General features: G+C 37.4%; 1 protein-coding gene across 1 annotated transcript; it reads right to left on the reverse strand.

Moving 5' to 3' along the window:
* Window positions 1-354: 354 nt before the first annotated feature.
* On the reverse strand, window positions 355-19718 carry LOC145767120 (forkhead box protein J3-like). The gene is made up of 14 exons (XM_082578880.1): window positions 19587-19718; window positions 18732-18848; window positions 17618-17741; window positions 16566-16640; window positions 14106-14189; window positions 8597-8689; window positions 8190-8270; window positions 7373-7490; window positions 6755-6881; window positions 6012-6205; window positions 5303-5404; window positions 3011-3181; window positions 2516-2576; window positions 355-2082 (listed from the first exon to the last, which is right to left on the reverse strand). Exons 1-14 carry the CDS (start codon window positions 19694-19696, stop codon window positions 2010-2012), a joined length of 1530 nt encoding a protein of 509 aa, XP_082435006.1. The 5' UTR covers window positions 19697-19718; the 3' UTR covers window positions 355-2009.
* Between the last annotated feature and the right edge of the window lie 3768 nt (window positions 19719-23486).

Raw genomic sequence — 23486 nt, forward strand, 5'->3', positions numbered from 1 at the left:
TTTAACTTAATAATCTTTCACATCAAAACTCCTCCAAGACCTGGGTCGATACGTTGTCGTCGTGTGGATGCTTGCAAGCACTGAGGAATCTGTCACGCAAGCAAGGTCATGGAACTCCCATATTCTTGATTTCAATACACATGAGCTGCCAGTCTAAGATTGACCTGACCCCGTAATCACACCAAAGCTTACATTGGGCTAGCTATATACATCAAGATTAGAATCAAAACCTTTTTGCCTACTTGTGACAACTTGACTGACAAATACAACTCAGCTGATCCAATGTAGGCTATTACCCATCAAAGTCACCAAATATGAAAGTACGGTACCTTTGACTATTATTTTTTATAATTTTTTAATATTTATAAATAGAACCTATAAATACTTTTTCAACATGATGCTCACAATCATTTATGGACAAATAACAAGAATCAAGCAGTAGGCTACGTCAAATGTGATTTCATTGTGTTCGTACACTAAATCTCACACATCGCCACATAATATTCACGTTTCAGCTTATGGTTAGGCTTGGCTTTGTCAGTCATGTTCATTTTCTATGAATGTTTTGTTAACACAAATAATAATGATCGCGTCAGTGCCTAGCCAGAGTGCAAGCAACCTTCCATATTTAAATAAGTTCATATTCAATATTTGGGTCTTTTCTGTCAGAACATTGGTTACATTAAATGATGTCATTTTAGAAGAACATTTGTATCATTTGAACGCTATTTCTATAAGTTATTGAACACTAATGAGTATGGAGGGAAAGTACATGAACAAGAAAGGGAGAGAATGCAAAAAATTTTAGTTTGATAACTTCTTCGAACGCTATTTGTAGATTACGCGGCAGCTAAGAATAACTGAATACTGAAAAGTTTGGGTGTTCATCAGGACGATTATCGTTTCTAGCACTAGTTGCAACGTTCATCTGATGAAATTGAAAGTAACATGGTGCGCGAATCGTCAGTGAAGCAATAAACCAGCTTGTTTGTTGTTACTTTTACTTTCAATTTCATCAGATAAACGTTGCAACTAGTGCTAGAAACGAAGCTAAGAATAATGTGAAAAGTTTTCACCGAAAACAGTAAAGAAAACTGGTTAAAGCAACGTAAAAAATATGTACAGTATATAAAGGATTGAGATGAAAATTTTTATATGAGAATATTCACATTAATAAAACGTTGGCAGAACAGAACCTTGAAAAGTGATTTTACGTATAAATTCTGAAGAAACAACAAACACATTCCAAGAACATGGCAATTGTAAGCGCCAGCAAAAACAATTACGGAAGTGAATAGCAAAAATAAGCTTTTCTAGTTGAACTAGTAGCAGATGCATCTAATTACAAATTCTTTATTCAAGTCTCTAAATTTTTATATCCGTCGATCCGTCATCTTCAATAAATTGTGAGACGACTTCATCAGAAGTAAAAGCTCGCACGTGAACGGAGAGAAATCCCATCTTTTCAAGAGCAGAAATCATTTCATGATCATCAAGTGACGATCAATGATAACAGCAGATACATAAAAAAACATGAAATAAAAAGTTCAATCAATGAAGAAGTGGTATGGTTTTGTTGTTTTTATTTTTTGCCGTTTTGACGTTCAAGAAAATCGTGTGGGTAACGATACGACTTCTTACAATGCACTTTCTTGAATTTCAAAACAACAAGAAATGAAAAAATAAACATAGAAAAATACTTGAGAAAAATATCGCTCACAGTAAGGGCACCATTGCGATCGACGTGGCATTTTTTCATCAGAAAGTTCTAATTCACCTGTACCATCAGTGAGCACAGTGACTAATACGTATGTATAACGTCTATAGACGTTGAAACAGCGTAAATGAGTTTTCATACTCTACAATAGTCCACCCAACACCTTCATTAAATCCGTGCATCTAACAATAAATGTTAACGTCTTCGCAACGTTAAATGACATTTATAAACGTTTTTTTCGACACAGAAGTATCAAATGCAGTGTGAAACACAAGCTGAACATGCTGCAGTATCAACAAATCGAATCCCAATCAAAGTTGTCGACTATTTCTTCTTGAGGCTGGCTTGTCGGAGGTAAAACGTTCCTGGGAGAATAATCAACAGTTAAATTGCCATTGATTTGAAAATAACTGTCGGGAAGTAAACTTTGATTTAGTTTTTCTTTGCGTGCGAAATATAGATAATGCGATAGGTTCATTCAAAAAAACTTTGCAATGGTAGGTTTTCTTGTGATTTCTCTAATGCTGATATATTTTAATCAGTTTTCCTAAAACTCCCGAAAACAGATTTCTTTCGAAAACCATCAAAGCAGAGCTAAATTCTTTACAATCAAGTTATGGGTCAAAGAGAAGCAGCCTACATTACTTTGATAACATCAAATTTCCTTGTAAACATTACTAACTTGCATTGTATAACTCTGTTATCAATTTTTATTCAAATAAAATAGTAGTTTATTTGGGGCAGATCATGACAATCAAGCCGTTTCAAACAACAAAAGTTATATTAGGAGATACTTACCCTGGAAATGGCCTCAAGGGGTGACTATTGATAAAGGGACTAACTGTCAATCCGGTACCCCCTAAAATATACGCAATTATTACCCAACTAGCAAAATTGCACATTTGCCCATTTTACATCATTACAACACCTTGCGACGTGTTGAAACGACGGAAAATGGGCAATTTTTGCGAGTTGGTTAAACAAAGGTGAGCTGCTACTTATACAACCAATAACGCTTGGAAAATCAAGTTTAATATGTGATAAAAATGAGAAGAAGTGTTAGAAGTGGCGAATTCCGTATGATGATATCCAAGTTACAAGTTTACCAAATGCATGACAATCGCGCATGGTTATAGCTTCCCTGTGACAAAATTGAAACTTTTAAAACAACATAAAGAAATAAGTTGCTCCAGAGCCGAATACTGAGCTCAAGTACTACAAGCATCAACCAACCTAGAAGAGGAACATTTGAACATCACTGACTTGTCAGCTTCATTTAACCAAGTTAGTTACCCTGTGAGCTTTGACAAGCTTGCTGGTGGCGGGGCTGTTGCTTGTGAACTTGGCTCGCTATAAATCCGGTATGATGGAAGAAGTTGTTCAAACTTCCACACAAATCCACCATAGATCGCTGATCCAACTCCCAATTCCTCTCTTCCGCCTGCTGCATGTCATCGACCAAGTCTGATAACAATCATTAATTAACATGGATGCAGAAGAATGGACTCAAAAGATGCTCGTTTTTTCTCACTCGTTGTCTCCACTTTCTTCACATCAACAAAAAACACCCTTGAAAAAAGCATTTGTTCCAACTTAAACCGTATTAGAAGCAAGTGGTTTGATTGTGGTCCAAGCGTATAAGGCACGACCTTTCTCAATTTAACTGGGGTAAACACTAGCAATTGAGAGCCATTTGATTTTGGAAATCCTTATCCTTGGACTGAGAAAGCTTCTTGACAACATAGCCTTGGCAGTTTTGCATAGTTGTAGAGACTTTGAACCACTGATACAGGCCCGGTCACCGAGTTTGTCAGAGTGAAGTTTCCTATTGTTGAAGTGTTGTTGTCTGTGAATTATTATTCCATCTACTAGGTGCCGCTGAATGGAGAGCAGTCGTTGAAATTCGTTACTCAAGCGCATATGCTGAGATTCGAACCAGCGCCTTTTGATCTTGAAATGTATTCGCTCATAAAGTCAGGTGCTTAAACAACTGGGCTATCGGAGCGGGCGTATTGGAGGTTGCAAATCCATTAGAGAGTGACATGCGGAATCAAAATACGCAATGCGTCCTCGATAAAATGACAGTAAACGTTGCAATTGTATTGTTGAAATGAGATGACTTGAACAAACTCTCTTTACCTAACTGAAAGCTTTGGACAGCTCTCCATTCAGCGGCACCTAGTGAATAGAATAATTCACAAAGAACCTCTTTTCAACAATCAGAAACTTCACTTTCGGTAACCGGCCGCAACTTTCCAAAAGGTACCATAAAAAAAATTCCCTACTTTGAATTGGTATGTGCAAAGATGAAGAGGGTGACATGCAGATCTGGAGATGGTTTTGAATGTGAAAGATGCAAGAAGATTGAGGAAGGAATGATTGGTCCTGTTGAAAAGCTGAATGACGAAGTTGAATCAGTAAATGCCTTTTGCTATCTAGAAGATAGATTGAATGCCAGTGGTGGTTGTGAAGCGGCAGTGACTGCAAGAGGAAGGTTTGGTTGGGTGAAATTCAGAGAATGTCGAGAGTTGTTATGTGGTAGAAGATTTCCGTTGAAAATGAGAGGAAGAATTTATACTAGTTGTGTGAGATCTGCAATGCTGTACGGAAGTGAAACATTGTGCTTACGGGAAAACGAATTGGCGATTTTAAAAAGAACTGAGAGAGCGATGGTGAGAGCAATATGTGGTGTAAAGCTGATGGACAAAAGGAATACCGAAGAACTTATGAGCTTGCTTGGGTTGAATGAGAGTGTTGATAAGTTGGCGAAGGCGAATGGAGTGAGGTGGTATGGGCATGTTTTGAGAAGGGATGAAGATGATGTTTTGAGAAGAGCGCTGGAGTTGCGAGTGGAGGGTCGTAGAAAACAAGGAAGACCAAAGAAAACATGGAAAAAGCAAGTTGAGGAAGAAAGCAGCAAGGTGGGCTTGACAAGAGAGGACGCGCTAGACAGATCGATGTGGAGGCAGGGTGTGAAGACGATTGCGGCACTTGGAGGTGAATCCGGCCACCCTCGGTAACGGGGACATCACCGAATTAAAACTGGGCTACTACTGAAATTTGACTAATCAGAGTCGCCCTGATTGGTAGGGTAGGCAGTAGGCACTTTAACATTTATTACTTTGAACTTTGTTTGGTAATTACAGAAGAAAAAAAAGACTAATAGCAGTGGTGGGAATCAAACCCACATCAATGAAATGACTACCATCGCCCTAACCCTCTGCGCCAAGTCAACCGATGACAAACCGATGACTTAATTTAGCTACGATTTGCGTTTTTTCTTTGTTCTTTCGAAGTTTCAACATAGGGGATTTTTTTATGGTACATTTTGGGAAGTTTCAACCGGACCTGTGTCAGCTGTGCAAGCCTCTACAAGATGTGCAACTGCCCAAAATAATCTTCTGATTAGGCTTTCTCAGCCTTAGGATAAAGATTCCTACAATAAATCAATAGCACAGGCGTAATGCTACTTTCTCACAAAGCAAAAGGATTTAAACTAAAAAATCAACGTCTGCCGTTGGTACGTGATCTCTTTCTATACCAACAGCGCCACATTGATTGGGTTAAAATGATGTAATCACTTACTTTGGTATGGGGCAAAGTCGACATCGGCCCAGTTATAATCTCGCACTAGCCGGCAACTTTCTCTTAGCGATTCCACATTTTTGCACCAGTTGAAATTAAACCCTGAAACAATAAATACCCTATTGAAGCCTAAAACAAACCCAACCATATCATCCTCTCTCTCAATGTTGCTTCAATCCCAAACTACCAGGATCGACCATTTGTCTGCGGCGACTATATCTCTCTGTCTTTGGCTACGCAATTTTATTTAATAATTATTTAATTTAATTAAAGCCTTTGCCACATTGGGTTTGTCAGTGAATGCTTTTTTAAATAAAAATTTGAATTGCAGTTTTCAACAGAATATATGCTGACAAAGATGCTAGCTAAGATGAGAAATCTCAAATAAAAATAATAAATTCATTGATGAGGCGTGGCATTTCCTGTATAGTATAATGTATATATATAAGTTGTAGTAAGTAATAGATCACGTTCTGTATCCTCTCCCAGGTCATGGGTGGATTTAATAAAAGTGACATCATGAAAATTGTTAGCAAGCCGTTCACATTAAACCAAACCGCCACTCATCAGTTATCATCACAATTACGTTGTTGCATAATCAAGTTAAATTACGGCCAGTATGTCTATAAAAATCTAATAACGTTATAAGGATGTAAAACAGAACCATAATGTATTCGTTAGAACATTATCAGCATGATGTCATAACTACCCGATGATGATTTGTTCATTTGGTTCATACTGGAATTGTGAGCGACATGATGACGTAGGGGCTGCCGTTGGGGAGCGTTGTTGACCTTCTGAGGTGGTAGCGCTTGGTATGTGGTGGCAGGGACCGATGTGTCGGCCAGCTTGTTGCGATAGCTATTTTTGCTGTATTGGCAGTACAAAGAGTTTGACGAATAGCTGTAAATAATAATAATAGCATTAATGTACTGTAATGTCACGTCGGAAGTAGAAAACACTCATTATACAGGGCGGATAAACTAATTTGAAGTGCATATAAAATGTAAGAAAATAAAATTTGAATGTCATATGAAAATTAAGTAAAATGACAAATGTAACAAATATGAAATCACGGTTAACTGGCTTAATGGATAGTGTGCGTATCTCTGAACTGATGCATAGCGGTTTAATTCTTTGTCGCGCTATAAGAAAAACTTCATAAAAGTTGCACTAAACACCGCAATTGCGGTGATGTTCACGTGCAATAGAATGATCTTCGACTAGCAGTGTTATTAGATATGTCTTAGATTATTATCTAGTCTATGTCTAACGCATACCTGCCTTAGGTAAAGCACATTATAAGAAGACAAGTTATTATTATGACAAATGATGACCATTTATGATTTAGTCGCCCAAACTTTTCATATGAAGTAAATGTGGACAACTTATGATTTCGTGAGTTCTTTGTGACTCACGGCAACAGTTCTTCCTTCACTCTATCAAGCTTACTTTGGAAAGCTTTGCATTGATTCACCAGAGGATGAATAACCTTTTGCACCGCTGCTATCTTGGAAGGAGAATGCACAAGAAGTCCTCCTGGACTCTTCCATCCTCTCATGGCGGATGTTGTTCCCATCTGGACCAAGAGATTAGTCAGCGCTTTCGCTACTCACAATCAGTATTTGAAACCCTTCTTGCATCTGATAAACGTTGGTCTAGTGGAGAAGATTCTTAATCGTTTCACTCACGTAGACTCCAAAAGACTTTGCAAAGATAAGTTCAACTTCATCAGTTATTTTCGAACCAGAATCTATGCAGTTATCAATAAGTGATGGTTTTGTGCTTCAGCAAATTCCATTTTTAATAAACCTTCTACCCACCAAAGGCAAAGTCACAACCTAAATTCTAATCCATAGTCCTAGTGGGTTAAATGTGACGCGTTGGATTGTAGACTACCAAAAATCTCATAGAAGTTACACAGAATTTCGTTTTTGCTCAGCATATGTGTGAAAACTAACAATTGCGTGCTTAAGGGTGCGCTAAGATTGTCTGCACAGCACTGAGAGCAACACATTTCCTTATTATCACATGGGCAAAGCTTTAAAATCTATTTTGTCAGCAGCTTACTTTCTTCATGAGTTTGTTGAAATACGGTTTTGTAAATACTTTTGAAAGAAGCACCCAGATTGTCCCAGCCAATATCCTCTAAACTTCCGGAAAAACTTAGGTTTTCATCTCCAGAATTCTGCAACCAAGACAATAAAAATGACGGTTATTTCATTAAATTTTGACCATGCATCGTTGAGAACAAAAAGTCAATGCCAGAATATCAGAAACCACATATATATGCACTACAGCTTGTTTAACATAGTCATTAAAAACCATATTTGTAGCCAATATCATAGTTGAGACTTTTTTCTATGTGATAGTGATGTTGCTTTCTAAATTTTGGCTAAGTAGAAGTACAATCAACATCACCTAAATCAATGACTTAAAAAGTAAGTAAAACTATTTGTTCAAATAAAAACGACGAATAATATATATAAATCCAGTAAAGCAACTTAATTATGCTATAAAAAAATTTAAGTGTATAAAAAAACGACTTAAGTGTACCATAAAGCAACTAAAGCGTATTACAAGCATCTTAAGCACTCCAACCAATTTGAGAGTACTATTGACTATTCTGGTGCATTATTATTGATGGTGTAGGCTACGTGTAGCCGTTGATTAAAAGAAAAACTAAACGAATTCCTTGCTAAAGGCGTAACTGCAAAGATAGACCATAACTCCAAGCACAGTATAATAAAGTATATAATTCTTCAGAAGTCTCACAGCTACACATGGAGAAATTGAAGTCTTAGCGGTTTTTATGTCGATATAAACATTGAAAGCTGGTGACTGATACGTGCTGCATACCACCAAACTCTTTGCAAAAAAGTCTTACTTGTTTAAAGGATCCGTTTAAAGTGCGAAATCGATTCACTGGAGTTGATGAACGGCAAGGTACTGGTGGGTTGGTGAAATCCTAAAGTTTGTACGTTAGTAAACCTCGTATAATGCTCCTACTTTTACAAATTTGTAGATAGTCTAAGGTTCATGCAAATATTACATAAATCTAATTTTCAGGGGTCTAATAAATTAAGAGGCATATTTTCTGTTTCCTGCCATTGCTCTTGGCAGGTATGAGGTTAACTTCCAGTCGTCTCAGCAGAATAGTACATAAGTACAATGGTGTTATTTCTAACATAAAGCTGCGAGGACACGCCTGTACAATAGAAAGTAAACATCATGGACATGCTTACCACAACAATACGAAAAGAAATGTTCTTGGGGCGATCTACGTGAACTTACTGTGTTTGAGTAATCTGCGACTTCTTCAACCCGTCGACGAAGTGCGGGATTATAACCAGGTGAACGTTCGTACGAAGTGTCATTGAATGCGTCCTGAGTTGTAACAAGATCGTTTATAGAAATGCTAAAGCAAAAGGAATTTAGCCAATTCTCTACTAAAAAGCTCTGTGAAAGTCGTCAGTAGAATTTGTAACCCTAGTCTACCACAAATCTAGAATGTGCCCTTCAGCCGGGAGGTCTGCCGCTCTGCACAAAGTAAACTGTTGGAGATCATGATCAAGTATTGTTACGCTGAGAACTGGGTAATCGGTAAAAATCCATACAGAAAAATCCCTACTGGAAACTATCCACTTAGAAAATATCTCCTTTCTCGAAAAATAAGAATATTTCCCAGTCTGGATATTTTTAGTATGGATATTTTCTGTATGGAAATAGCTACACTGTTAGCTATACTTCTGATACTGATGTGAGAAAAACTGTTCATGTCGCTTGTAAGAAATTATGCCGATAGACTGATGTAGGTCGTGAACAGGATTTCTCTTTATCTGCAGCTTTATCGGTGGCATTTTTTAATGTATGATGGTTTAAACTTTAAACAGTGTAAACTCTCAAATAAAAGAAGTTTGACTAGAACACGCCCACCCGACTACACCCTCTAGTTTAGAACTTGTGCAGTTAGAAATCACGTATTAGTTGACACTATCTCCTGCGTAAAGGAAGCAGAGCCAAATTGCAGTTGCACATCCTAGGATACCCATTACATACAATCCAATAAGCAACGTCGCATTAACATTAAAACGGCGGAATTTGTCATCTGAAGTTATGACGTAACAAAACCTTTTGCGCAATCAACAATGTCATTTCTGACGTCATACGCCCGTCGCTGTGTTTGTGAGTGTTGTTTGAGCAGCACGATTGACAACGCACTATTTAAAGATTGAACAATGAGGGTGGAGCGGACAGTCTTGTAAGCATACCTTCATTATTGTGGGTGAGATGTTTTATTTAGCCTGACATCACAACTTACAAGATGACATGGGTACGTCGCTAGTTGTACGGTGGATATTTTGATCAACAACGCGCAAGATATTTCATTAATTTGTCCCACCAAGATGCTAAATTATTTCTACACTCAGCTGAGCAAAGTGTGATGCTGCAAAATTAAACAATTTCCAAGCATTTCCCAGCAAAAGCAAAGCAATATGAGCCAAGAAATGTTGTTTATTTTAGCAACCAAGCAGTAGAAATACAAAGCTTTGTCAATTGCCTATCATCTTTTTACGAAGTTTCTGATTTAAGACAAGGTTAAATATAACCTCTTTCAGCTTTCAAAGCAAGGTGACATCAAAGCTGCGACCAATTAATCATCACTCACCAGACTGTCGCAAAAAAACGACACGAATTGTTAGGGGATCGACACGCAAAAATAGAACATGTCTATAACAGCGAGCATGTACCATTGTACCCTACGTCTAAGTGTCTGCGCCCACATTCGCGTCTACCCAGTAACCTTCCAACGAGTAAAATCTCTCAGCAAACAAGCAGTTTAAAAACGCACAAGACAAGACAAAATACACAAGCCTAATATGTTACCACCAGCAAATGCTTCGTTTTTACACGAAGCTGACTACGTTGAAACTATTCGTCGAAACCTCCACTGTACAAGATAAAGTTCTTGTAAATAGCAAATGTACACAAAAAAGTAGTTCATGTTGAAGCAATATAATACTAGTACCTCAGATACAGCGTAACCACTGACCAGTTGAATTTGTTAGGTGTCAATTGAACTGATGTGCGATAGCAAAATATATTGGAAGTATGTAAATGTGAGTAAAAAGTTATAAATACCTCTGCAAAGAAATTCAATGGAAACATAACAGCACTGCCTAAATTCAGCCAGCAAAGTAAGTCTGCAGACGTTGAATCAATACATAAAGCAAGTGGTTTGCTGAAGGGAAAATGTCTTTCTGTGAATGCTTGAAGCTGTTTTTGCTTGGGAATGCAAAGAAATTCGGAATGCTACAAACAGTTTATTAATATTACATCATGCACACAAACATTCACACACATTTCTTGTTGACCAAATAGGTTGAATTCTCACGCGAACCACAGTTGATACGTCTGTTCATAAACCAAACTCACTCTACTGTAATTGATTAAGAACATAAAGATTGGGCCCTTAACTGATTCAGGCCATGACTGCCAATCTTGTAAACAATTTGGAAATATTTTTTTCAGTGATTTACGTAGCTTGTTGAAAGATCGAATCTTACTTAATTAATAGTCAGCCTACATGCAATTAAAGTTGTTCGAAAGTAAAAATATATCAAAACATCGAAATACATTTGTCTTGATTTCCCGTCGTTTCATGTAAATTCGTTGTGAAAAAATTTGTTTCGACCAAAACATCTCATACAACATTTTGTGTGATCTAATGCAAAGTAGCTTACTAGCAAAAGAACAAAGTAGTGGAAAATATTTCATAACCAGTAAAAAATTAGAAATAATCTTCACAAAAGAAAAGCCAACGTTTCCGTACGGTAGAGTGTAGCAATAACAATAGGCTGTTGTGTAACAAAATGTGAAAAGGATCCACATTCTACAAGCGCGGGAAACTACAATGCCAACAATGCTTTCTTGACGTCATATATTGTGAGAGCGGAAAGGTCTTGATTTGAAGTGCCCAGCTGGCAAATTTGATCCTTTTTTTATGTTGAATCCATGTTTACAGACTATGCTGCCTTTCTTTCGATTTATGATAAGATAACGTAAATTTGTTTTACTTTTCTCCCAGCTGGCAAAGTTTGACGTTTTGACACTGACACCACTGTGATGAGAAAACTTTGAAAAAATGCTTAGTGCAACAAAATCCGAAAGTTTGCAAAGTTAAAAGTTGTACATCAAAAACGTTGGTGTGGGAAATGCAACCACGATTGAAATTTTGGTATTCACAAAAACAAGTTTGCACAAAAATCTCAGGTGTCCCTTGAAGTTGATTAAAGTCTACATTGAATCACCGCAAAAACTTGCATCTTAGTTACCCACTGGTAATTGAAGGGGTCGCCAACCACCGGGCTATAAATTGTTTGGGGTGGCACAGAAAGATTAAATTATTCCTGACCCGTATGCACACTTTAAATGGAGTTGAATTAAAGTTACGTGCAGAAGTTCGTTGCTTTATTAATCTACCGCACTGCGATGGCCAGCCTGTGGCAATGGTGTCTACATTGACCGGTTGGTAAAGCGAAAAAGTTGCCCTTCCCTGGGTCAGGGTCTTCGTGAATGCTTCAAGTGGATAAAAGTTCGATTCCAAGATGTAATACGATGAAATCCAATCCAACAAAGTTACTTTTTTATATCATTTCAACGTCAATGGAGGTAACAACGTGGTTGGTAAATAAAACGATTGCGTTCCTCTGGTGAGTATAGGCTACTGGGTTGTTACCTCCTGAAGTTAAGAAGGATGATGCCCAGGTTTTATTACCGACGATTCGTCGCTAGGCATCATCCTTAACACCAGGAGATAACCTAGTAGCCTATAGTCACCAGAAGAACGCAAGTCATTGTATTTGTCAAATGCCTGGTGAACAACTTCGCTCTGTTTTTAACGTGGTTGGTGGTAACATGCAAATCAAAATAAAGGTATGCACTGCAGTTATTAAAAAGCGTTGGAATGAATGAAATGTGGGTAAAATCCCACGAAGAAAACCCCATCCACAATTAAAATTTTTCTCATGTCACATTAAATAATTCTCATGACACAAATGCTTTGGTGAATACTTTTCCGTATGGCAGCAAATTTTTATGGGAGATTTTTTACCACGAGGGAGTTTTGCTTGAAAGGGGATTTTCAGTAAATACAAAATAAGTAAAGCATAAAATTGCTAGTAATGCAATAAAAAAAAGCTAATTGGACAGTAAAATCAAATTTAACAATCAGTCAATCTAAGACAAGCCCATGTACCAGCTCGGTGCGGTGTGATAGGTTTGAACTTGGAACTGACAAAAATCCAAATCAATTTACTGGAAACAATATTTGCACACCACACGCGGCAAGATTATACGACGCCGAAATCTTTTAGGGTACAAAATGTTTGCTCGTAAGTCGTAAACTGAAGATTTGTAGGATTATAGATAAAAGTTATATGAATTCAAACGTCACGAAAAATTGGTTTGACATCACATAGATCCACATTTCTACCGCGCTCTCTTCTTATAAATCGCTTGCGTAGAAACGACAGGAAATCTTAATCCAATAACTTTTAGTTGCTTGATCAAAAAAACCCAAACATGAGGAATAAACAAACCTTATATACAAGATAAACAAAAAAGTTCATTGGAAGTTTAACGTAATAAATATCTATAAAGCTGCTCAACTGTTTGAATAGTCAATATGAATATCTCTCGTGCTTGAGGATGATAGTCTTTTCTAAAACGTTAACAGCGATATTCTAAACGGCTGACAAGTGCTTTTCCAGATACTGAAGAAGCCGCATTTACGGCGGCAAAAAGTTTATCAATAAAGTAGACAAGTTTCCTAACCTGTCTGATTTTATTTACTTATGTCATATCCTAGTCATATCATATCAAGTCGTAGCCTAGATTTGAAAAATGTGCAGCATTTGAGATATTTGCGACCTCTTGGGAGAACAAATTGTGACCCAGACAAAAAATCAATCATTTTTTACATTGATTCAACGTCTACAGACGTTTGCTGTCTGGGGAGTAGTTGGTGTTATTTTGTCTGGTTTCATTCCTCCTCTAGATAGCCTATGCTATGCGGCTTTCTCCCAGTTTGTGTTATCGATGTTACAATTTTTGAGGTTGTTCTTCATAGTTGATACGCGCTTTTTAGGTCTAAATGAGCATCGAAGAAAACCTACTACTTTGCAGTTTTTATCGATATTGTGCTGTACATTGTACAACGAGAACGAAATTGCGTGGTTATGTTCTTTGGTGTTTACACTGTCCGATTAAGACACTGCGCCATTTAGACCACCAGTAATCGTTTTTATACTATGTGTGGAAAGAAAGTTTGTACGTGCAACTTTACTGTTGCAAGACGAAATTTATTACCAAAGATAACTATAATTGTAACTTGATGCTATGTGGAATATCGTCTGATATTATGAAAATTTCTGATTTGAACTAATGCAATGTAATGTCAATATAAATTTGGACCTAGAATTGTTGTGTCACCTAACAAACACCTCTTCCTCTTAAAAAACTGGAGAGATCATTGAAAGCAAAGTAGCAAACAAGGCAATAAAAATCACTTTCTCAATACATGTAAAACCTATGCACCACCAACACGAGTCAATTAGTTGCGACAAAACGACCATCATTATGTGCTTAGTAAATATCTAACATTTCAATATTTTAACAAAGTCGAAGTTTAACAACCAGCGCTCTCACCATTCGGCCATGCAACCGGCCTAAAAACACATGGGAAAGTTTTTTGGTAACAATAATGCCCATTGCCCATTTTTTGTTTGAAACTCATTGTTACCTCGTAGTCATTCGGTTGACCTTTTCGTTTCGTGGCTCGCCTGCTTGGATCTTGAGGATGAGCATCGATTGTCCAATAGGAACCCTGGTAAGGAGAAAAGAAGTTACGTCATAAATTGGTGAGAAATTCTAGACAGGTGGTGGTTGCGTTTCAGCAACAACAGATTAAACACGGCATTGTTGGTGCTTTATATGGGGTAAAACTGAAACTAGATTTAGTTGTAAATGAAGTCAGTGAAATTGCTGCATGTAACATGTCTTTTTCCGAACAACCATGCGTCTTTCCAAACTGTTCTGTATGCTCACAATGTCATAAAGAAATATAATGAAGTTAATAAAGCTCAAATTTGTTAAAAGATTACAATGTTTCGGCTAAGCACCGTTCCCATTCATTTAAGGAAATTTCCAGAATATAGCAATTCGCAATTTAAGGATTATATCTTTATTCTTGCTTATCTCTTATCTAGACTCTATTCGTAGCTACGTATTTCTGGAAATTTAGCTTCTGGAAATTTAGCTTAGAAATTTAGTAGGTGGCAGTTTAATCCAACATAACCTTCATCAACTGCTAATCAAAATTTGGACAAATGAAATTGTTCCATCTGATTTCAAAGATGCTAATATCATCACCATATACAAGCGCAAAGGTAATCGATCAGAGTGTGGAAATTATCGTGGGATCTCTCTGTTAGCAACTGCTGGCAAGATTTTAGCACGTATTTTGAACAATCGCCTCAAGCTGATATCCGAGAAGATCCTTCCTGAATCTCAGGCTGGCTTCAGGCCATCGCGTAGCACCACAGACATGATATTTTCCCTCAGACAATTGCAAGAAAAGTGTCGTGAACAACATCAACCACTGTACATGGCGTTTATTGACCTATCTAAGGCCTTCGACCGCGTCTCAAGAGATCTCCTGTGGGATGTACTTTCGAAATACGGATGTCCAGACAAATTTCTTCGTATTCTGCGTCTTCTTCATGATGGTATGTTTGCCAGAGTACAGACCAGCAACAACAGTTCCTAACCTTTCCTGGTTAACTCTGGAGTGAAACAAGGCTGCGTAATAGCACCAACTCTTTTTGTAATTTTTATTGCATCTATCTTGGAAATAGTCCACCATGACCTTCCATCTGGCATTGACATATCTTACCGCATGGATGGAAAGCTCTTTAACCTCGCCCGCTTTAAAAGTAAATCAAAGACTACAACACGGAGTATTATGGAGTTCCAATATGCCGATGATAACTGTGTAGCAGCACTGAGTGAAAACCACCTACAGCAGATTCTGAATGCTTTCCATCAAGCATACAAGAGGCTTGGACTTAGCGTCAATATCAACAAGACTCAGGTCCTCTTTCAACCACTTCTTAAAGATCGTACCAGTGCTCTGCCAGAAATCCTCCTTGATGGTACACCTCTAAAGAATGTGGAACACTTTTGCTACCTCGGAAGTGAAATTTCAGACAACGCTGATCTTCAGGATGAAATACAACATCGTTTAAATTGTGCTAGCACTGCTTTTGGAAAACTTCGCTCACGAATATTTGACAACCATAACATACGAAAAAGTACAAAGCTCGCCGTCTACAATGCAGTAGTTATCACAACACTACTATATGCTTCCGAGACCTGGACCACCTACCGAAACCATATTAAAACTCTTGAAAGATTCCAACAACGCTGCCTGCGCAAAATTCTGAATATCAGCTGGGAAGAGAAAAGAACAAATTTAAGCGTGCTAGAAGAGGCTGAAACAACAAGCATTGAGTCCCGCATTATTCGAAATCAACTCAGATGGTGCGGGCATGTAGTGCGAATGCCAGATCAGCGTCTCCCTAAACAAATGTTCTACTCGGAATTGGCTAAGGGTAAGCGTTCGGTAGGTGGACAAAAGAAGCGGTATAAAGACTCACTGAAGAGCAATCTTAAAATGTGTAACATCAATTATACAAACTGGGAGGAAACCGCAGAGGATAGGCTGCTTTGGAGATCTGCCACTCAGAAAGGTGTTGCCACGTTTGAGAAGAGCAGATCTAAAAGGTTAAAAGAAAAAAGAATGCAAAGAAAAGAACGACAATCACACCCACAACCAACTCTCCCAAAGGATCTTAAATGTACCAAATGTAACCGAACTTTTAAAGCCAAGATTGGACTAATTAGCCATTTAAGAACTCACCGTTAGCTTTTATTTTATTGCGAAGGCCATCATCCTCGAAAACGAGGGATAGCCATCATTTCTGGAAATTTAGCTTCGTTTGTTCTTTCTGAATCATCAAATGAGCGCAAATATTTAATTGTGAATGAAAAACAAAAAACAAAAAAAATTTGATCTTGGAAACCTTTAATGAATAATCATACAATTTTGAAGTCTCGTGGTTAATTCCTTGGCTCAAGTTGCAAAACAAAAGCTTTTGCTATGAGCTGTGGCTCGCGAAGGGCTTTCCTAGGGAATACCAACCTTTCCAGGATCTCCTTTCTCCCTGGGCACCTTCTTGAAGCATTTGTTCAAAGACAGATTGTGTCGGATTGAATTCTGCAGAGAAAATGTACAATCAATTTCATTGTGAAAATGAAGTTGTGACGTTAAGAAACGACGCGTGTGGGTTGTTCAGAAGCTGTTGCAAACAAATTGCAACACGGACCTTTTCTAAGAAAAGTGAAAATTTGGCTTTGTAAAAACGCTCGTCATTCAAGAAGAATTTACGACGCAATATGTCAGGCTTCGGTGGTGCGACTGGTGCCATGTTTCCAAGCAAACAACACGTTTTCGAACAACAAGGCTTCAGAGCCAAACCAAACATAGGAGTGATGGTGGTAATTACACGTTGTGTTAATCTTAAACGATTTAGTTGTCATGAATTTAAACTTAGCACAAAAACACAATTTGACAAACTAGGTAATGTCTGAGAACTTATTCAAGTTTTTCTATTTTCTAGCACTTGCAAAAAGAAAGTAAATTTTTTAATATTTATTTCTGAAGTGTGCAGTGGAATCGTCCTTCAATTTAGATTGTTGCTGTTAGCAGTTTTGTTTAAGGGGGATTCAATTCAAATACAAAGCTAAATGCAACTCCCAAAAAGGTTAGGCTATTATATATACACAGACAGTATACTATAAATAATGCTATTTTCATATATAAAGCTTATTTCATTCAAATGGACATTCTACTGTGAACTGTCAACGTAAAAAACTCATATCACCAATATGACCTCTATTAACTACTTAGAAATAAAACTGCCAAGAATACATTTTGGCAGAAACTCTTTCAGTTTCAAGAAAGGTATTTTTAAAATACTCAAACTCATAAGTCTATATTCAAAGAAAATATTCAAACAGTGTTCAATTGAAAGGTTAAGTTTAATTTGTGAAATTTTGATACAATTAGTAATGTACGCTAAAACTGTTAGATATGCAGAGTATGGACTGCTACATAAATTTGCATCACAATAAAAAAAAGAAATAAAGATATATAAACTATGTCTAGCCATTAGATCATAATTAAATACTAACTTTCCAGCCATTTTTCACTTTATTGTAGAAGGGAAAGTTTTCACAGATCCAAGCATAAATTACATTGAGTGTCATTTTCTTCTCTGCAGATGAATTGATGGCTAAGGAGATTAGATTCGCATAGCTAAAAATATTACAACACAATTAAAATATATCCACAGTAGTCCAGAAAGTACACATCAGCAGAAAAAATGAAATTTAGATGAACTTTAATTGCCAAGTAACCTCAGTTGTTTAAGTTTTGAAGTCAGGATAAAAATGATGACTTGGCAAAAAATATGATTGAACTGCTTTACACATAAAAACAGTGATTTGATAGATATGTTTGCTTTATAGAACTTATCATTTGATTGTCTTGTGGTGATGTCTTGTATTAACACCTTTTGTGTTTGTTCTTCAGTTGTGTTTGTACGTAACTCAGGCAGATTGTAATTAATTTCAGCCATTTATTATTAACATAATATGAATATCTGTTGTTTTGTTTAGATGAATTAATATATATTCCTTGGTTGGCCTTCACAAGTTGTTCTAAGATGTCAATTTTAGACTTGGTCAGGCCTTCTGCATTCAACTGCAGCAAGGTGATGCCTTCCCAAACGACAACCGAAGTTGCCCGGCCTGGACAACTATTAGGCATAAAGAGCACATGCTCTGGGTCGGCATCACTCTGTACAGGATGGAGTTGCATTTTATGTATTGTTTTTCAATCATGCAATTCGGCCCTATGAAGTTGCCATCAATTATCTGTTTATCTTTTGACTTTTAAAGTACCAGTGACAAGTACCAGATTACTCATTAAACACTAGGTTAGATGTTGTTGAGTACAGATATTTGACAAATCTATTAGAAATGCAACTTATATATCAAAATCATGTAAGCTAGTGTTTAAGTGTCATACCAAAACATTGTTACAAGACCTTAATAAAAGTGAGACTGATATCAAGTAAAATCCAAGCTATAATATTTTTATATTTGAGAAATTACAACTCGGCTCTCACAGTTGAGTAGGCCTATCTGCTTTATTTATATTTGATGGTGATATGGTCCACAAAAAATAGTTCAATAGCCAAAAGAGCACCTTTTCTAAACTAAAATAATTATAAACCTGTAGTACCTGTATGGTGGTTTTCCACCTTTTTCATTGTCAGGAGTATTATTTTGAGTTGAATTTTGATCATCTCTGTTATCCTTGCCAATTGGTGTATCAGATGTCATTTTGCAAATGTCAAGTCTGATTTATGCACATATATAATTTTTTTAGGCTAATTAGTTCATAGCTCATCAGCATACCGTAACAAGACATTAAAATCAAGGCCAGGAGAGAAAATAAATAAATTGTCTTCAGTACCTTTAAATAACCTAGTTAAAATTTTTATTTAATCAGTGACAATGAAATTACAAATGTAACACATCAGACAACTGGAGGTAGCAAACGACATACATTCATTGGGTCAACTGCTCTCATTTTGGCATGCAATAAAGCATCTGCTGAAAACAGAGCAGAGTGCCCTCGAGTGGTGTAGAACAAACAATATTAGAAACTCTCATCAGCATTGCCACGCAGCCGACAGAGTTTGAGAACTTCTTGGTTAATTCCTGTGCGCATCCTTCATACTCAATGTGTTCTTTTCTTGTTCACACACAAACGAAGAATATCCTTAAACATGAAAATGTGCACTCAGGAATAAACCATTCCCATTCTGAATGAGCTACTGTTAGATTGTAGTGAAAAAGTTCAAAACTTACTGCACAATGTGGTATCATGTATGAACACATAGAACTACCTTAACTAAGTGTAAAAACATGAGGTTTAATCAATATAAGTTTTCTATTGCCATACTGTATCTATATTCCATATGATTGTGTGTTGAATGTGAAATGCAATATTCACATCGCTTCATTATAAACAATACTACAATAGTAGGCCTACCGGTAGCCTATATAGTCCTATTGCACAATGAATTGCTACCTTCTCAACCAATCAATGGAAGTTAAACTTGCTCCATGATCTTGTTGTAACTTCATTGCATCTCTCATGTTGTTCTTCATAGTATGGATGGCAGTACTACAGGTAGACATAACGACAGGTTCAACCACAAAATGTTACATTAGGCTAGCCTGAGTTGTGATGTAAGCAGAAAAACATCAAAAAGTTGCTTGCAAATCCGTAAGTCATATATCACCAGTAGACTGTACTAACATCAAATGACATTCAATTTTGCTTGTAGTGTAAAGCCAAACTTCATAATATGTAAAGCCAAACTTCATAAATCTTAACCCACTATAATTCACATTTTGCTGTCAACTTTCTGAATGCAACTATACTAGATATGCGTCATTGATTTAAAACAACACTCACGTGGGCTAAGCTTACAAGAAGCCTTTCAATTGCAATAGCGATACTTTCGTCTTAGCTATAGCTTTGTCAAAAGTGGCCTTAATTGTAGCTTCGCTAATGCACCCAGTTTCTGAGCGAACCTGGAAGCGTCCGTTTCCGCACAACCAAACAGGATTGCCAAACAAATCTTTTTCAAAATAAACCAAATCAGAATTTTGTTCAAAGCATTGTGTGAAGGTAGGCATGGTTCGAAGTTATTGACATTGAGCATTGTTCGTTTGAAGCTATTGAATTTCATTTATGAATTTATTTTTTGTTTTTGATTTTTCAGAAAACATTTATAAAGATAAAACTGTCAAAAAATATTAAAATAAACTAATATCAATTTTTTTTCAAATTATCGAGGAGAGTTTCTTAATCAATGTAAAAACGTGTCCGTTCCAATAGCTCTGTTGGTTAAGTGCCTGACTTTATAAACAAAGAAAGCTCAAGACCAAGCGCGGTGATTCCACTGATTCGACTCTCGGGATGTGCAATTGAGCAAGGCATTTAAAGAAAGCTTTCTACTTAGTGGCACTTAATAATAATAATAATACACTTAGTGGATGGAAAAATTTACAGACAACACTTCAATAACCAAAAAACACTTCTCACTGCCAATTTAGAGACCTGGATTACGTCAGTGGTCAGTAGCGTTGACAGGGGTTCATTTTGGACCCAAGCCCGGGACCGGAAGCATGAAGAAACCACAGCGTATTTTTTGGATACAGTGAGTTTTTCTTATCAATGTCTTGATTAACAGGGCCGTTGACAGGATTTCTCTGGCCCGGTACCAATATATTTTCGAGCCCCCTTCATCGACAAAGTTATGAATATAACAGTTGTGTACAAACTTTTAGTGATGTCGTTTAAGCATGGTCATTTAACAAACCTTGCGCAATCTTAAGATTTTTTGAACAGCAAAACTTCTTATCTCTATCTAGAGGTTGCTTTTTTGAACTTTTATTTGTCACATGGCGCTAGAGTATTACTTCCCGATTCCATTGATGTTTCACTGGTCATTCTAGGCTCACCAAAAGAGAATTTACAGCACTGCAGACAGTCAGAAAGTTTTCAATTTGATTTGAGAAAGGTGCTTGGGCCTAGCCCTAGGTCAAACATTTGCTGGTTGCTGCAATCGGAAAAGCGGTTTTGTTCTAATTCTTAGTGCAGAAATAGGGATAGTAGTCTTCTTACCTGTGCCATTTCAGTTTTTGAGTTTGAACAAATAACTTATTACCCTGTTTATTTTGAAATTTGTGTTTCGGGTAGCCTAATAGCCTATTCGTGGTTAGGAAAATCACAAATACTAGACTAAATTCTTATTTTACTGTTTGGGCGCAGAAGTGGCTATTTTACCACCAGAAAGCTGAAGTGGGCCCGGCACCCAGAAGGGGGCCCGGCAGGCCTACTTTACCATCTGACAGTTGAAAGGACTGTTTTAGCCTCTGATGGCAATTCCTTTAGATCTGATTATATTAAGATCTTGATAATGTTTAAAGTCGCCGGAAATTTTTAAAATCCGGGCCCCTTGAATATTCCGGGCCCGGGTGCAAAAGTACTACCTAGACCCCCTGTTAACGCCCCTGTCGATAGCTCGATTGGTTAGCGCGTCACTTCTGGAACGAAGAAGCTTCAAGATCAAGCGGCGCTGGTTCGACTCTCGGGGTGTGCGCTTGAGCAACGCATTTCAGGACTGCTTTCCATTCAGCGGCACCCAGTGAATGCAATAATTCCCCGGCAGCAACACTTCAACAATTTGAAAACTTCACTCTGCCAATCTCGGTAACCGGCCCTGCGTCAAGACCCTCTACAAGTATGCGAAACTACCAGGAATCACCTAACAAGGCTTTGTCAGTCCGAGAATAAAGATTCAAAATCCAAACCAACTACAGTAGAACTCGATTAATCCGGATTCGGTTAATCCGGATCTTCGCCTAATGCGGATAAAACTGGAAGTACAAATGATTTGTAATCTTTTTCTTGAGAAACAGCTTCGGATTATCCCGATTATTTAATCCGGATCTTCGCCTATTCCGGACAAAAGTTGCGCTTTCTCTATCGCTTTATCCGGATTTGCCCAACAGTTTTGCCATTTTATGCTAAAACGTAACGTGGCTTATTGCGAGAATTTTCTTATCTATTGTTCCGTTAATGTGACGCAATAAATTATTACGGATTTGTTCCTTTCATGAACAGTAATCCCTCCTAACGCAAAATTCGTGCGTAAATGCCCAAACTCGTACTGTAACTTGAAAAGATATGGGTGGAATTTTCGGCGTTATGTCGGTGACGTTTTTCCAATAGAAGACTTTGTTTGATCTTGATTTTTTGTAAGTTTTCCATAGAAACTCGTTTTCCGTAACTGTTTTCAAAAGTTTTGAGTGACTACAGATTATTCCGAGACGCATGTCTGAAGATATAACTTTTGCCAGTGTGTTCTTGCGTTAGACGCAGAGTCTACAAAATAATACATTCGTTTTACATGCATACTGCAATTCAAAAGAATTCTATCGCTAATGTGGTGATCGCGCGTCTCGGAATTGGCAGATGACTACACTAATGCGTTTAATTTCGGTAATTTTTACCGATACTACCCTTTTAATCTAGGTAACGTCAGGCTTAATAGAACCGTCATCGGTTAATCCGAATCTTCGCTTAATCCGGATGGAATCGCCGGTCAAATCGAATCCGGATTAACCGAGTTCTACTGTAACCAATACAACAGGGTTGAGCTTTATAACAATATATTTTACATATTTACAAATAGTTTTAACAGTCAAACGTTTTCTCTGAAAATATTTCAACTTCTTGAAGGTAATCTTATAATATAGCCTATCCGGCAGCTTATGAAAAAAAATATTTTGAAGTGTTGCGACCGTGCCACATTTAAACTGATTGTCCTGTTTTAGTATCAAGCACGCTATAACGTTCGTGTTTTGTCGCTTTTACCTTTTCTAGATCTCTGCTATGTTTGGCATATATTGTTTTTTGTTGTGATGTTCAGAAATAAAACAAAACTGAACTGATTCGCCAAACAAAAACTGTGTCAATAATCGTTTCGGGCCTATTCAAGCAAATCGCAAAAGCCTATATTATCGAGTGTGCGACTTTTTTGACAACGGGGAGAGGGGCAGCTGACTTAATTGTGGGCTACACCAATGGTAAGTATGCTTAGCAACAGTGGCGTAGCCAGAAAATATTTTTGGGGAGGGCCAAATATTTGATGAATTTAAAGAGAACGACAAGTGTTTGATGACAGCGCCACCTGATGTGCAGTGGCGTATCCTGGTGGGTTGAGCAAGGAAAGAAAATAAGCCGGTGGGGGGTTGAGCGTATTCTAGAGGGGTCCGGGGGCACCCTCCCCCGGAATTTTTTTGCAAAATTACACTCAAATAATGGATTATAGCGCTTTCTGGAAACACTTTCAGGGTAACATTTGTATGAAATTTATTAGCAGATCAACAGCTATTAAATTGTTAAAGGTAGCTG

Source organism: Aplidium turbinatum, chromosome 3 (genome assembly GCF_918807975.1).
Source record: "Aplidium turbinatum chromosome 3, kaAplTurb1.1, whole genome shotgun sequence".
Taxonomy (NCBI): domain Eukaryota; kingdom Metazoa; phylum Chordata; class Ascidiacea; order Aplousobranchia; family Polyclinidae; genus Aplidium; species Aplidium turbinatum.

Bases quoted from the DNA above. Each gene is read 5' to 3' on its own strand.
- LOC145767120 (XM_082578880.1), bottom strand. From the start codon at position 19,696: ATGTCTACCTGTAGTACTGCCATCCATACTATGAAGAACAACATGAGA. The intron at 16,641-17,617 runs GTTAGTATTTAA...TTTTCTCTGCAG, and splicing joins AAGTGAAAAATGGCTGGAAA to AATTCAATCCGACACAATCT. The intron at 7,491-8,189 runs GTAAGACTTTTT...TCTTGGTTGCAG, and splicing joins TAAACGGATCCTTTAAACAA to AATTCTGGAGATGAAAACCT.